At 33.3% G+C, this 17,062-nt stretch overlaps 2 protein-coding genes across 2 annotated transcripts; both read right to left on the reverse strand.

Moving 5' to 3' along the window:
- Positions 1-904: 904 nt before the first annotated feature.
- LOC105263998 (PBAN-type neuropeptides) lies at positions 905-3,241 on the reverse strand. Its single transcript, XM_011300546.1, has 3 exons — positions 3,143-3,241; positions 1,944-2,156; positions 905-1,262 (listed from the first exon to the last, which is right to left on the reverse strand). Exons 1-3 carry the CDS (start codon positions 3,222-3,224, stop codon positions 997-999), a joined length of 561 nt encoding a protein of 186 aa, XP_011298848.1. The 5' UTR covers positions 3,225-3,241; the 3' UTR covers positions 905-996.
- Positions 3,242-7,893: 4,652 nt separating this feature from the next.
- LOC105263999 (heart- and neural crest derivatives-expressed protein) lies at positions 7,894-12,683 on the reverse strand. Its single transcript, XM_011300548.1, has 3 exons — positions 12,269-12,683; positions 10,209-10,861; positions 7,894-9,211 (listed from the first exon to the last, which is right to left on the reverse strand). The coding sequence occupies exons 1-3, from the start codon at positions 12,348-12,350 to the stop codon at positions 9,053-9,055; spliced, it is 894 nt and encodes a 297-aa protein (XP_011298850.1). The 5' UTR covers positions 12,351-12,683; the 3' UTR covers positions 7,894-9,052.
- Positions 12,684-17,062: the final 4,379 nt, after the last annotated feature.

Consider the following 17,062-nt stretch of genomic DNA (forward strand, 5'->3'; position numbering starts at 1 on the left):
CTAGATAATTCGCCGACAAGGAAGAACAGGAATTAGTTCATGCCGTCAGAGGACATTGGGGATATCCGCAGTCGAGGATTGGTGTAAGTAAAAAAATTGATTTATTCTATTTTTTATATGTGAATTTGTTTATATGAAGTGGATTTTTCGCACTTTTAAATTTGAAACTTTAAAGAAAAAAAACTAAATCAAAATTTTATTCTAGCTGCGAGATCGAGTTCCATTTAATTTATTATTATAAATAATCTCCACTTCCTCTGGACCCAACACGAGATGAAAAAATTTCCGTAGAATCACTCAATCGTTAAGGCTCGGGTGGATTATCTAGAAAAGATAATTTACTCCGAAATTCGGATTCCTAATTACTTTGGCAATTAATCGTTTTTTTTCAATAATTGTTAGCTAGCGTTCTAGTGGTTGTCAACAACTACTATATATTAATTGATATACTAATTGTAATAATTGATTATACTATATTAATTGACGGAGTAATTAGAAGTTCCAATTTTGGAGTAAATTATATTTCCCAGACAGTTCATCCGGGCCTTAAGGAAAAATGACGCTGGGTAATTTTACTTCAACAGATCACAGAATTTACGCGAAAATTCCCACAATTTCTCTCCTAAGTCCCACCTTTTCGAAGTTTTCACTTCGCTCTAGGATTGCAATTGAAAAACCAATTTCCACGTTCTCTGGTAATTTCTATTGAATTTTTCTCTCCTCGTCGCCAGTAAAATTTACCGGGATTACCCTTAAGCGGAATTAACGACAGGGAAGAGGAAGTTCGTGGTCTAGAATCCCATCAACCCCACAAAATAAACCACAATTTCACGTGATCTCCATGAACTTTATATACAACACAATAATTACGTGTAAATGTTAAAATACAGGTATAAATGCCGTCTTATGGTACTCCATGTCTAGGTGAAGCTGTCGGGACGCAAAAACGTGATATTAAATTCATCGTCTGCTCCTGGAATTGTGACTCCTGGGGGATCAGGCTCTTCGCATGAATCGCAGGTGACGACCGAGTCTCGGGGAAGGGTTGAAGGGCAGATGACGACCAAGACGTGGGGCAAATTGGGGTGGTGGGGTTGGTGGCTGGTGGTGATTTATTGTCATGTCCTCGAATTCTCTGTCGATGTACCGGGACAATCGATTTCTCTCGAGATCGTAATTCAGGTATTTTTGGAGAATATCGTCGGTTAGTTCTCGGCCGAGTCGGGGGGTGAATTGGGTCGTGTGTCGTTTATCTCCGGCCCCTGGAAATTTAGATAAAGGATTCCATTTTTAATGGAAAATTAATTACAAACTTTAGATCATGCGTGGGAAATCTATTTGAGGGTTGATAATTCTGGAGTTGAAGAATTCGATTACCGGTTTTCTTTCGTGGATTATTTACGGAGAGTTAATCACTTTACATAATTAATAATTATTAAAATGGAAATTAATTAAAAAATGCGAAATTTGAAATATTTAAATTATTCAGAATTAAATTACTAATTATTTATTAAGTTACTAATTAGAATTGAAAATCGGAAAAATCGAGAAATTCAAAAATAGAAAATACCTAAATTATTAATAATTAAATTTCTAATTATTTATTAAGTTATTAAAGAATGAAAAATCGGAAAAATCGGTAGGTGTCACATTTCGTAAAAATCGGCAAAGTACTTTGACAATAAATAAAAAAAATTGTAGTAGATCAAAAAAATGAATGAAAGTGTGAAAATGGAGAAAATTGGAAGAATCGAGGGATTCAAAAATTGAAAATCGATTGATTCGCCAATTTTTTTTTTAAACCGTCCTCTCAATTTTCAACCGCCACGATCGATCGAGTGAAATCGGCAACACGAGTAATTAACAATCGAAAGGTATTTTTGAAAAAAATCGCTATTTGTCGATGATGAAGTGATTATTATTATTATTATTATTATTTTTACCGGGATATTGCACGTAAGTCCAGGGTCCACCGTTGATGACATCAGCCATAGCTTCGACGTCTTCATCGATCGTTTCCATTTTCTCATCAGATCTTCTCTTCCTGCCAAGTCTTGGGCCAAACCACATAGCACCAGCTATCCCATCGCCAGTTTCTGAACACCTACCCCCGTTGCAGAGTCCATTGAAATCCAAACTTGTCGGTTGATCTCCATCTGCAATACAAATCATCAAAAATCCCTGGAATAAAAGTACACGGAGTGAAGTGCAATTAAAAATGATCTGTTCATCAAAATTCCTGTTTATCTCGCGATTATTATTCCCCCGGAAAATATTCAGCTGTCAAAAAATTGAGAGTTACATATTTTTGGATTTATTTTTGTCAGTGGGGCATCTGAATTTGCAATTATTTGAGATTGAATTCAATTTCAATTAAAAATGGGAATTGAATTTATGAGTTATCTTGAGAATTCAAGAGAATTGGGTTGATGTTGACTGATGATTGATTTTTCAATGAAGACTTGAATTTTCAATCTTTTGACGGTTTTTCATTGCCATGTGGACCTGAAAATTGAGAATTATCAGATTATTCATGAATTTAACTGATTCGTCAATTAAGCATTCTCCAGAAATTTCACATCCCTTTGTTATTGTTAAAATTTAAATGTTTTTGATTGGAATTTCAAGTGTAACTTTCCAACAATATACTTCATTCAGGTCTACACCCCAAAAATTTCTCGTCCCAAGATTATTATTCCCCAGGAAAAATATTCAGCTGTGAAAAATTGATAGTTTCCACTTGAAAATAGAAAAATGGCGTGTGAATACATATTGTTTCGAGTAAAACGCCAAGATTGAAATATCATGATAAATAATAATATGTTTGACTGAAAATTGAAAAATTATCGCCGAAGCAGAAGTTTGAGGTGACATTTTAATTTGCGGTGATATTCTTGTTGAATTATCAGAAGAGCCATTCCCTCAGCTAAAATACCACTGTACAATCTGACCTCCGACTTTCACTATTATTAACTATATTATTAATTTGTCCCCCGCCATTGATAGTTCCTCAGTGATAAATCAAACAGATATCGCTGCAACAAATTATTTATCTCTGATCATAAACCATTAAGTAGACTACATATTATCAAACCAAATAATCTCGATATTTTCAAGTGGAATAAATATATATTTTCATTACCATAATCACAAATCACTAGATCAATAGCAGCCAGAAGGCAAGCAACGAGCACACAAGCACTTGTACACGATGTAGCAACCATTGTGTCCTCTCGGTATATCCAGATCAAGTGGTGATTTTTCCAGGAGAATCCTCACGTTTTATAGGGATCCTAATCCCCAGGTTGAGAGACGAAGGGAAAATTCTGTCATCTCTCTTCCTCTGTACACGTGCTAAATCCCAGTGGATAGTACGTGCCTATTCCAAGTGCTCTTTTCTCCTTTTTTATCAACACCGAGGGGATGAGAATGAGGAAAAAGTTGCGGAGGCGACAGAGGGTGAAAATCGAATCCGCGTCCAGGACCCCCTGCGTGCAATCTCGATAAACTCCTGGTGATTTGTCTCCATTTCCATTGAGACATCGAGTCGCCCATACACAATTCTCTAGAATATCCACGAGGGATACCATGAGTTGAGATCGAATGGCAATCAGATCGATTGACATAATAAGTCTTGAAGTTTCATTCCATTTTAACATCCAGAAAAATTACGTGACTTTTTCAGAATTTTTTCGGTGACAAAACCCAAAAATTTACTAAAACTTCTAGATTTATTCCCTGAAAATAATTCTCGCTGGGGGATTACGTGAAATGTTCCATCATTTTTCTGAAATATTTCTCTTCGTGTTCCCTAAATGAATCGTTCATCATCATTCGTCCTCGGTCCATCCTAGGCAGAACCCTTCACCATTTATTTTTTAAAGAGAACACCTTGACACGTAAATTAATTGTTAATTGGTTTCTCCCTTGTTTTTTTTTTTGCGTCACCGTGGGGTAAAGACTGGATCTCTGACCTAGTGTCTACAAACATTTCTGTCTGCCCCATAGGGTGTAATAGATGAGTTACAGTGACAAGTCACCTTGACTCACGTTCTTTCAAGCTTAAACCCTGTCAATCGTATTTTAATTTCATTTGCAACCGGCGAAGAAGGGATTAGATGAGTCCTTGGCACGTCATTGGCCCTTGTGTGTATGTGAATATTTTATTTGCCTGTGATTGCGTTACAAATCGCTTCCGACTGATTTAAATCGGTAAAAATAACTTTGGGTTTTGCTGTTTGTCCAGTGGTTTGCGCTCGGGATGTCGTGGAAGTCAATAATAAATTGTAATTCCACACGTCTCTGTACACCAGCGATAAAGATTTTAAAAACCTAGACTTAAAATGTATTGAAATTGTTATTAACTATTTGGAAACATGAAAACTCAATTTTTACGGTACCTGTTCGTGCTCAAATAAAAAAAAAACGGGAATTCATTGAAATCAAATTTTTAATCGATTTTTATTACAGAAAATCTGGGGATTCCCGATTTTTTTTCTAGGTATTACGGACTGATTATTAATTATGTAGCGAAATGGTAAACTATAGGATCAGTGCATTTTTTTCGAGGCCGGTTTTCAGCGAATATCTCCGAATTGAAGGGACATAGCGAATTTTTCATCTAAACACTTTTTATAGCGAAGAGTCAGAGCTACAAAAAAGGTATATATAAAAAAATCGTCATCTCCCTTCAATTTCGAGATATTGGCGAAAAATTGACGTCGAAAAAATTGCACTTACCCTAGTTCATCCCTTCGCTACAGAATTGAAAGATTATTAATTCCATTAGTTAATAAATTACAAAAATTTTGTAATAACCTTTTTTATGAGTCTCAATCCCCTCTACAAAAAAGGTAATGATGAAAATTTCGCTATTTCCCTTAGATTCTGAGGAATTTCAACAGAAATGTAACGAAAATTTCCAATGATTTTTTCATGAGCTAGAAGAAATCGTCGGGTAATTGTTAATGACATTTTAATGATTTTCCAAAAAATCAATGACTCGTTTCACGGTGGTCTACTCCTGTGACGGTCCACCTGGTGCTGGTCAAGATGACACTTTAATTGCCTAACAGATTGCTGGCCTGATGATTTAGATAGACTTGTGGAGAGATTTTAAGTATTGCTTTAACCAATTGAGGAGTAATTGAATAGAGAGGGGTGGGTAATGCCCCTCGTCTATGAAATAATGGGGATGATTCGGTTTATTATATTGACTTTCTCCCCTTCGCTGTGACTGATCTCAACTTGCCCCCTTGATTTACGTAATGATTGGATCACCGAGGAGTTGATTCAATCCATTTTATTAATTACAAGTGCGTCGGTAAATCGAGGAGCATCAGAGCACCAACTAAAAATAAAATAATGTTTATCTGGATTAGGTGTTCTGGGATGCATCAAAGGCGAGAGTTTACGTCTCTGCTATCTGCGCGTGCGGTATATTTGACGCGTGCTCACTTCCCCTTTAACTGTACTTATATCCATTGACATAAAAAAAATATATTACTGGACGTATTGTGATGCACGGAAAAAATACTCAAGAAAAATAGCGAAACATTTCGCGTAACACGCAATTGACAATTATTTTTCCAAAATTTCTGTAGAAATAAAATTTAAAAAATCTGATACATTCCGTCAATTTTCGGAGCTGTCGCTGATTGAGTCCGAGAAAAATATCATTTTTCTGGGAATCGTAAAATCTAATTGTGCAATTATTTTCCTTCCAGCTCATGAGATTTAAAATAAAGCAGAATTTTAAAAAATGGCGGGTAAAATCAGACACTTGCGAGAAAATTTTTATTAATTAATCCCCAGTGTCTCCTTTTTTTTATCGCCAAAAAATATTGGCGATAGTCCAAAAATCCAGTGTTTTTTGCGAGTTTAATTTTTTTTTTAATTATACTTTTGTTTTTGTTTTTTTCATGAATTGAATTTTTTTATTTCTATTGAATAATAATAATAGTCACCACTATTACATTATATAATAGTAGTTACTATTAATGCCAATAGTAATTACCATTACTAACATTATCATTAGTAATAATAGTAATTATTATTAATAGTTACTATTATTACTAGTATTAATAGAAATTATTATTAATAGTATTAATTGTTCTAGTAATTACTATTATTGATATCACTAGCTAATAGTAATTACTATTCCGCTATATAATAGTAATCCCTATGATTATTATTATTATCACTCCAGATTATGATTTTCACAGAAAAAAAAATTAATACAGCAAATGTAAATGAAAAAATCGCACGAAAAAAATTGAATACTTTAATCAAGTATACTTTATACTCAATCCTCGTTTATTCATAATTGTTATATTTATAATTTATTAGAATCATTGGAATTGAATAGAATTATAATTTATTAAAATAAACGAAAAATCAATTTTTTATCGATATTCATTGAAAATCGGATTTAGTAGAATAAAGTATTAAATATACTTTATTCAAGTACATTTTTTTTTTGTCGTGTCAAGTGGATCTCAAATATTTCAGTCTCGAGTTCTGTTTACATAATGCAGTGAACCCTGTCCACACGGACTATTTGTCAGGAACGGAAGCTGGACTCTGAAATTAGAAGACATCCTCGCAGAAATTTGATCCTAATACGACGTGGCGTCTCGACCAGAGTGAATTATGTGGTGCCACATCAGAGGTACGAGGGCCTAGCTGTCAGAAAAAAAATTCAATGCGCCTTCAATATCACTCGACGTATTCTCTAAACAAATGGCAATTCACTCAGGATTTTTTATCAGTAAACAATTAGTACAATGTCTCTGTTAATGTTTAGTTGAAGACTGATGTTAATGCACACGAGGCAAAATGTCTAGACATTTTTCCTTGACCTCTGATCAATGAGTGGTTTTTTCGGTGGGGATTTTTGATACCCTGGGATTTTTTTTACATCAACTCTTCCTCTTCTTCAGGGGACAAGGCATCTATTGTCGGGAAAATGGAGATTCGGAGAACTTGAGGGAAATGTATCGTTTACACTCGGCTTGGCGGCGATTTTTAAGTGTTATTGGGTATCATTTTTGGAGAATCTTTCGGAATTCGTTTTCTAGGGGGATAATGACGGCTTTTATGAGGGAATCAGTCGGAACGTTTGAGGAAAAAAGGATGAGCGATGGATTTTCTTTGAATCGTAGAAAACGAGAGGAAATTGTTTTAATAAAAAAAATATGGCATTGATGGTTTTAAGGCTCGGGTGGATTATCTAGAGAAGATAATTCACTCCGAAATTCGGATTCCTAATTATTTTGATAATTAATCGTTTTTTTCAATAATTGTTAGCTAGCGTTCTAGCGATTGTCAACAACTAGGCCTCTAGCTAACAATTATCGGAAAAAACGATTAATTAATGGAGTAATTAGAAGTCCCAATTTTGGAGTAAATTATCTTTTCCAGGCAGTCCGTCCGGGCCTTAAGGAAATATTCAGTTTAAAAGGGTTAATTATATAATTAAAATTTAGATTAATTGGACAGTATTTTGAATTTATTCTGATGTTTATTAAGATACTTTAGTCTTTTATACAAAATTTTTACAAACTTATAGGTATGAGTTGTTTTGTTGTTATAATAGAATAAAAATAAATTCTTTTGGGAACAGAAACTAGAAGTAGTAAATAAAATGGTAAATAAATAAAAAGTACATTTGGAGTTTGAATCGCAGGGTTTGGTTGTTCTTTAATACTCCTTCGGTAGAGACTTTTTATTTCGTGATGGGAGTGATTGAAAAAGTATCTATATACAAGAGAGTACACATAATAGTACATGAAACACCGGTTTAATACTTTGGTATTTTTATTTACAAACTAGCCTAGACTTTTTACAATACTTGGACCGTAAACTAGACATTTTTTCCAAGAAATTTTTGGCTTTTGGTTGGGGTTTTTCGAGTGCTGGCTAAATAATCTGCACATTGCGGCTTGAAACAGGTAATTTACCAGTTTGAAGAGGTAATTTATCAGAGAAAAAATGGGCTCTGCCGAAAGTGTTTTATTTGGTGGGATGAGATGAGATATGTAGAGTGGATGTATTGTTTTATGATCATAGATTAATAATTTGTTGCATCGATATCTGTTTGATTTATCACTGAGGAACTATCAATGGCGGGGGACAAATTAATAATATAGTTAATAATAGTGAAAGTCGCAGGTGAGATTGTACAGTGGTATTTTAGCTGAGGGAATGGCTCTTCTGATAATTCAACAAGAATATCACCGCAAATTAAAATGTCACCTCAAACTTCTGCTTCGGCGATAATTTTTCAATTTTCAGTCAAACATATTATTATTTATCATGATATTTCAATCTTGGCGTTTTACTCGAAACAATATGTATTCACACGCCATTTTTCTATTTTCAAGTGGAAACTATCAATTTTTCACAGCTGAATATTTTTCCTGGGGAATAATAATCTTGGGACGAGAAAATTTTGGGGTGTAGAACTGAATGAAGTACATTGTTGGAAAATTACACTTGAAGTTCCAATCAAAAACATTAAAATTTTAACAATAACAAAGGGATATGAAATTTCTGGAGAATGCTTAATTGACGAATCAGTTAACTTCATGAATAATCTGATAATTCTCAATTTCCAGGTCCACATGGCAATGAAAAACCGTCAAAAGATTGAAAATTCAAGTCTTCATTGAAAAATCAATCATCCGTCAACATCAAACCAATTCTCTTAAATTCTCAAGATAACTCATAAATTCAATTCCCATTTTTAATTGAAATTGAATTCAACCTCGAATAATTGCAAATTAAAATAACCCACTGACAAAAAGAAATCCAGAAATATACATTCCCATACCATTTCTCTATTTTCAAGTGGCAACTATCATTTTTTGACAGCCGAACATTTTTCCTCCGGATAAATAATCTCGAGACAGTGAATTCTCTACAGGTAAACATTCGTCTTTTCGGCAGATCCAATTTTTCTCTCAACGCGATCAGAAAAAAATCATAAATCATTCCAACGCGCGTACTGAACGGCTAGTTTTTTTTTCTGATGAATCAAAGGGGGAGGTATTTACTGTAACTGATGAACTGACGTCGCCGTCGACGGATTTGTGGATGACGTCTCCTGCTTGAGCTCGAGGGCCCACATGTGCTGGGGCCATCCAGTTCGTCCTTTGCCTTTCGATAGCTCTTCGTTCGGGTAATTCTCCAAGGACTGGCACATCTCGTTCTGTAATTGATCAAGGCATTGAATTCATAAAATAATTTTTCAAACAAAACGATCTAATATAATTATATAAATATATCAATGACATTTTATCTTAAAAATTTATTTAATTTTCAACTAAAAGTTCAAATCCAACGTTTTGGAAGATATTTCTTTCCATTTCCGGAAGTAGCTACATATGATAATGAAGAATGCTTAATTTCTTGGAGTGTGAGTTTCGGCCACGTCTGCTCATCCAAATCAATTAAATATGATTGATAATGTCTGCCAAAAGAAATATTCTTGTAATTGTCGGGTAATGAGAATTACCTCATCTCTACACTGTGAGAAATATTCAATAAAAATTACGTGTATTTTCCGTAATTCTGGAGCGAAATGTGGTTGTCGGAAATTTTATGGAACTGTCACGTAATTTTTATCTAAAGTCACAGAATTTTTCCGGGGTGTTCCGTAATTTTTATCTGAATTATCGGTGAAAAATAACGATACCATCACTTAAATTTTTCGAATCAACTCTGTAATCGGTAAGTGAACTAAAAGTTCCGTAATTTTTACTAAATATTTCTCTCCGTGTATGATAATGAAGAATGTTTAATTTCTTGGAGTGTGAGTTTCGGCGACGTCTGCTCATCCACATCAATTAAATATGATTTATAATGTCTGCCAAAAAAATATTCTTGTAATTGTTGGATAATGAGAATTACCTCATCTCTAGGTTCTAATAAAACAATCTTTTCTAAATTCAATTGCGCACGGTAAACGGTCCGACATGCTCATGGTATCATTTACCATAATTATAATTATAGTATCATTCACCATAATTATAATTATATTCCCACTACTCTACACGGTAAAAATTCCCATGAAGGTCAAACTAAAAAATAATTTACCAAATAGGCAGAATCTCCTATATTATAGTAATCTCCATATGCACTAACAAATCGATATCGATATCGATATAAAAATCCTGAAATAAATAAAAATATTCAGGAAGACCCACCGTAATTTGTTGGGACTTGTTCCGTCGCCCGTTGGATAGTATTTCCGCCCGGAAAGTCTGCGGTTCCTCTCCCTCATCGCTATCAAGAACCGCCATGAGATACCCAATGTACGACGCAGCGAGTCTGAGGGTCTTGATCTTGGATAATTTGGTATCAGCAGGAACATTAGGAATGCAATCCCTGAGATCGGCAAATGCATTATTGATGCTCTGCGTTCGCCTTCTCTCCTTTTTATTGGCAGTGTTTCGCCTCTTCGGTCTGATGACGACGCCATTTTCCACCCTGGACGCCAGATGCTGTTGGAGATTCATCTGAAAATGGGTGGAATTACCGGTAACCGTCATCTGGTGCAACGAGCTGCCATATTCCGCTGATCTGCTCTTCTGATCCATTTCCTGGGGAACGGGGTGTGGCATCTGCTGGGGCTGTTGGAGGTGCTGATAAGGGATGTTGTGATATGGCTGGTGCACCGGTGGGGAGTAATGCTGCACTGGAGAGCTGTAAACTCCATCTTGGATACCGATTTCTTCGATTATTGGAGGTGGTGTTGATGCCGCTGGACTACCTGCACCTGAGGAACCGCCCGATATTCCGGAGTCACCACCACCCCAATAGGTTGATTGACTGTCCGCATCTGGGATGTTTATGTGACCTGGGAGGTTGAGTTAAAAGATCGGTTAATGGGGTGAAATTAAGGTCTGAATCACGAGGTGAAATCGGGTGGACTTGAGGTAGATTGAACTGAAGAATTGACTTGAATCAAGTGGACAGACCGGTCGGAAGGGATTTGAGTCAAGTTGAAGAATTGACTTGAGTTAAATTGAGAAAAGTGACGGAATTTATTTGGATCAAGCCAAGGAATTTATTTGACTTGAATCAAGTGGAGAGCACGATCTGGAGAGATTTGAATTGAGCTGAAGAGTTGACTTGAATCAAGTAAAGGAAACGCTCTGAAGGGATTTAAATCAAGTCGAAGAATCAACTTGAGTTAAATTGAGAAAACTGAAGGAATTTACTTGGATCAAGCTAAGGAATTTATTTGACTTGAATCAAGTGGAGAGCACGATCTGGAGAGATTTGAATTGAGCTGAAGAGTTGACTTGAATCAAGTAAAGGAAACGCTCTGAAGGGATTTAAATCAAGTCGAAGAATCAACTTGAGTTAAATTGATAAAACTGAAGGAATTGACTTGGATCAAGCCAAGGAATTGATTTGACTTGAGTCAAGTCGAGACCACAGTCTGAAGAGATTTGAATTGAGTTAAAGAATTGACTTGAATCAAGTGAAGAAAATGGTATGATGGGATTTAAATCAAGTTGACGAATTGACTTGAATTAGGTTGATAAAGCTGATTGAATTGATTTAGATCAGGCCAAGGAATTGATTTGACTTGAGTCAAGTGGAGAACACGGTCTTAATGAATTTAAGTCAAGTGGAAAAAGCAGTTTCAAGCAATTGAATCAAATCGAAAGAAAAGAGAAAAGAATCGTTTTGAATCATGTTGATGAATCAGGGCTGACTCAACTTGATTCAAGTCGAAGAATTGATTTGAATCAAGTATTGAAAAATCAGGGGTGAATCAACTTAGATATAAGTTTCAGAAAAGATCGAAGCAATTTGATTCACGCCAAAGAATCGACTTGACTCAAGTGAAAAAATCAATTCCAAGGAACTTGACTCAGCTTTCAAATTCAACTTGAATCAAGTTTAAAAATCAAGGTTAAACCACCCCAGACAATAAAAAATCGACTCTCATACCAGAAAACAATTAATCCGAACGGACTTGAATCAAGTGGAAGAATCAACTTGAATCAAGTACAAAACTTATCCTCAATGGACTTGAATCAAACCGAGAATGGACATAAAAACTTGATCAACCCGAAAACCGAGAAATTGATCAGAAAAATCAGTAAAGCTCATATCCTTATCACTTTTAAATCCTTTTTTTTTCACTTGCTCAAATCAAATCCGTACTTCTTTATTATCCTAACACCGTGAATTTTTCTAGAACAATTTTCTCCGTGACCCTCCATTACCCAAACAATAAAAATCATCTCACCATACGGTAATTGCGTAATGTAATCATACGGCTGGTGCCACTGCGGATAATAATCCGCTTGTGCCTCGTAACCGCCTAGCATTATTAATTTTTCACTGAACAACAAAACGAAATCCCAATCAATCGTCACCGATTATTTTTTAATTGATCACTGTCACTGTCGAATTATCACTGGATTCACTGGATGATAAATGATTGAAGATGAATTATGAATTTTTGGTGATGATTTTTTCGAATTTTAGATGCAGACGCGTGCGCGGTTTCGGATGCTGCAGAAGTGACACTGATCTAGGGAACCCCCGGCATTGGTATCAACACCAAATCCCCAATGGGATAAAAAACCAATGGCAAGTGGGATGGGATCATGGGCCACACCCCATGGGCGGAGTCTTTTACACAAGCTATTCCATGTGGCTGGAGGATTCAATTACTAAATTGGTTGCTCCGTGTTGGATACTCTTTTTTTCGGGTGGGAGATGTGATTTAAGAAGATATTAATTCGATTTGGGGATTATCTTGGGATCAGGAAATTCGGTCGCATTACTGGGAGATAATTCAACGTGCATGGGAAATTATTTTGTCTATCAGGAAAAATATTCAGGGAAAATTAATGATTTTCACTGGGTAATTGAAAAATTGTAGAGAAAAATATTCAGGGAAAATTAATGAGTTTCACTGGGTAATTGAAAAATTTCAGATAAATTTAATATAATATAATATTCTTCTCTTTGAATTATACAGTCATCGGGATTTTGAGTTATATGAGGCTGTGTATTTTAATTCGAAACGGAAATTAAATTTACCGTTTTGAAATTTAAATTTTAGATTTTGATAATTCAAGAATATTGAGGTTTTTTGGTGAATTATAATTTATTTTTTAATGAAAACTTGAATTGTTGATATTTTTGCAAAAGTGGAGATGAAAATGGTCGGCATATTCAAGAAATTGAGTGATTTGTCAATGAAGAATTCTACAGAAATTCACGTCACTTTGTTATTGTTAAAATTTTAATGTTTTTGATTGGAATTTCAAGTGTAATTTTCCAACAATGTACTTCATTCAGGTCTACACCCCAAAATTTTCTCGTCCCAAGATTATTATTCCCCAGGAAAAATATTCAGCTGTGAAAAATTGATAGTTTCCACTTGAAAATAGAAAAATGGCGTGTGAATACATATTGTATCGAGTAAAACGCCAAGATTGAAATATCATGATAAATAATAATATGTTTGACTGAAAATTGAAAAATTATCGCCGAAGCAGAAGTTTGAGGTGACATTTTAATTTCCGGTGATATTCTTGTTGAATTATCAGAAGAGCCATTCCCTCAGCTAAAATACCACTGTACAATCTCACCTCCGACTTTCACTATTATTAACTATATTATTAATTTGTCCCCCGCCATTGATAGTTACTCAGTGATAAATCAAACAGATATCGCTGCAACAAATTATTTATCTCTGATCATAAACCATTAAGTAGACTACACATCTCATATTATTGAATTAATATAAGATTGAATCGAAATTCAATCAAATTTATTTTTTGATGAAAATGAAATGTTACGGTTGATGTAAAATATTGGGCGTTAGGGGATCAGAAAGAGGAAGAAGAGAGGATGATGTTGCAGGTCTGGCGCCGACCACCTCTGAAGACGTTCAGGCAATACACCAGAAAAGACACGCGACCCCAGACCCTAATAAAATGTAACCGGAGGCTGTCGCCAACAATACGAAAAGGATGTGTCCCCCAGGACCCGAACAATGACCACTTCCTCGTGATATCCTCCTGACATACGTAAATCTGGTGTCCACGTGTTACATTAGAGGTAACTTTCCCCTCGTGATAACTCAATCCGCATTTGCGGAAGAAAACTACAGGACTCGTTCTGCCAAATGAAAAACTACCGAATACCATAAATCAAAGTTTTCCGGAAAGACTCTCCACCCTTTTCGTTCGTGTTCGGTTTTCTTCGTTGAGAAATCCTTAAAAATTGTTTTTGTCTATCTTAAATAAAAAATGTTGTCGACTTTCCAGAATCTGATGAATTATCAATTGATTTAAAAGTTTAGTCCATTTTTTATTGCAATTTGTTATCAAATCGGTCTTATTTTATCTTTATTTTTTATAAAATTTATGGCATTTTGCAATCAAGTGTTTTTTTCGGTATATAAAAAATATTTATTTTAATTCAAAAATTGAATTTTACAGAATTTCATGTATTATCAATTTATTTAAAACAATAGACCATTTTTTATTGTTGTTTTTTCATTTCAAATTCTATTTTATTTTATCTTTATTTTTTATAAGATTTATGGCATTTTGCAATCAAGTGTTTTTTGCGGTAAATAATAAATATTTATTTTTAATTAAAAAATGTAATTTTACAGAATTTCATGTATAAATAACCCATTTTTTATTTTTATTTTTTATCTCAAATTCAGTTTTATTTCATCTTTATTTTTTATCAAATTTATGGAATTTTGTCATCAAGGGATTTTATCGGAAAATGAAAAATTTTTTTTTTCTTTTTGTTTGTGTGAACAATTTTTTTTTTGTTATTGAATTTCGGGGATACGTATTGTTGGAAGACGTTGGTTTGTTGATGATTATTGGTAAGAATTTTCAAGTGGTCATTGAAAAATTTTCGGGGCATGTGGAAAGTCATAAATTGAAACGAGAGGTTTTCCTCTCGTCTCGGGTGCGCGCTGGCGCCATCGCGAAACCCGGAGTCTCGACACCCCCGATTTTTTATGACTTTTCCCGAGGGTCGACCTATTTTTTTTCAATAAGAGAAGAGCCCCTGGAATTGTTAATCATTCAACATCATTATTCAATATTTTTTTCAATCCCCATCAACAATTGCCGAACAAAAAGATAATTTTTTCTGCCAATCCAAAAATTAAGATTGACTCACTCATTAATTATTATTATTCATTATACTTATCAATCAATTGGGTATTTACTAATTCTTAATTTTCGTGTAATTTTCTACTCTTTATTTAGTTAGGATTTATATTTATTTACACATGAACGTACATTAACAAATAATTGCACCAGCCGAATCGACAGACAATAAATCCGAATAATTTATGGTTTCAGTTTCATAATTGATAAATTAATGAATTAAGAATGTTATTATATATTTAGATTTGTATGTGCGATGAAAACAATTACTTTTGAATTGATTGAGAACTTTAATAATTAACAACCACAAAATGGTGTTGCGAATTAATCTCAAAGTTTATAAAGGCATTTGTTATTGTGTAAAAACGGTATGTCAGAATTTTTAACAATTTATTGATCAATTCTTAATTGTTAATGTCATTTTTTACTGTTTAATTAGATTGTACAACAGTTAGGATTAATATTTATTAACACCTGATAATTAATATTTATTAACCCAATAAATCCGAATAATTTATAATTTCATTTTCATAATTAATGAATTAATGAATTAAAAATGCAATTACACATTTAGATTCGTGTGTGCGATAAAACCAATTACTTTTGAATTAATTGAGAACTTTAATAATTTACAATTACAAAATGGTGTTGCGAATTAATCTCAAATTTTATCCAGGCATTTGTTATTGTTAAAACTTTATGTCAGAATTTAAAGAAATTTTTATATTTTCGCCGATACATGGAAAACAATTAATTAATCTTAATATACAAAAATAAATTATTGATATTTCAAAATATTTTTTAATTCTCCTGCATCTTTTATTTTAAAACTTTATGTCATAATTTAAAGCAATTTTTATATTTTCGCCGATACATGGAAAACAATTAATTAATCTTAATATACAAAAATAAATTATTGATAATTCAAAATATTTTTTAATTCTCCTGCATATTTTATTTTAAAACTTTATGTCAGAATTTAAAGTAATTTTTACATTTTCGCCGATACATGGAAACCAATTAATTAATCTTAATATACAAAAATAAATTATTGAGATTTCAAAATATTTTTTAATTCTCCTGCATATTTTATTTTAAAACTTTATGTCATAATTTAAAGCAATTTTTATATTTTCGCCGATACATGGAAAACAATTAATTAATCTTAATATACAAAAATGAATTATTGAGATTTCAAAATATTTTTTAATTCTCCTGCATATTTTATTTTAAAACTTTATGTCATAATTTAAAGTAATTTTTATATATTCGCCGATACATGGAAAACAATTAATTAATCTTAATATACAAAAATAAATTATTGATAATTCAAGATGTTTTTTAATTCTCCTGCATATTTTATTTAAAAACGTTATGTCAGAATTTAAAGTAATTTTTATATTTTCGCCGATACATGGAAAACAATTAATTAATTTTAATATACAAAAATAAATTATTGAGATTTCAAGATGTTTTTTAATTCTCCTGCATATTTTATTTAAAAACTTTATGTCAGAATTTAAAGTAATTTTTACATTTTTAATTAATCTTAATATACAAAAATAAATTATTGATAATTCAAAATATTTTTTAATTCTCCTGCATATTTTATTTAAAAACGTTATGTCAGAATTTAAAGCAATTTTTATATTCTCGCCGATACATGGAAAACAATTTGAAACAATTTGAAATAATAGGGTCGCCCTCAAGGATCGAATTACATGTAAAAGATCGTCATGACAGTGGTGAACGCCCACCGTGACGTATCCACAAGTAATTCGATATGTCGATGGCTCCCACACATGTCCATATTTAATTCAACATTTGATTTTCTCTTGATCCACTTTTTTATCTTCCTTTTATCAGCATTTATCAGGGATTCACTG

Source organism: Fopius arisanus, unplaced genomic scaffold (genome assembly GCF_000806365.1).
Source record: "Fopius arisanus strain USDA-PBARC FA_bdor unplaced genomic scaffold, ASM80636v1 scaffold00018, whole genome shotgun sequence".
Classification (NCBI taxonomy): Eukaryota; Metazoa; Arthropoda; class Insecta; order Hymenoptera; family Braconidae; genus Fopius; species Fopius arisanus.

Coding starts and splice junctions, on each gene's coding strand:
- LOC105263998 (XM_011300546.1), bottom strand. CDS start 3,224: ATGGTTGCTACATCGTGTACAAGTGCTTGTGTGCTCGTTGCTTGCCTT. Junction 2,157..3,142: donor TCTAGTGATTTGTGATTATG/GTAATGAAAATA, acceptor TTTGTATTGCAG/ATGGAGATCAACCGACAAGT. Junction 1,263..1,943: donor GACTTACGTGCAATATCCCG/GTAAAAATAATA, acceptor CTAAATTTCCAG/GGGCCGGAGATAAACGACAC.
- LOC105263999 (XM_011300548.1), bottom strand. CDS start 12,350: ATGCTAGGCGGTTACGAGGCACAAGCGGATTATTATCCGCAGTGGCAC. Junction 10,862..12,268: donor CATTACGCAATTACCGTATG/GTGAGATGATTT, acceptor TCAACCTCCCAG/GTCACATAAACATCCCAGAT. Junction 9,212..10,208: donor ACAAGTCCCAACAAATTACG/GTGGGTCTTCCT, acceptor GATCAATTACAG/AACGAGATGTGCCAGTCCTT.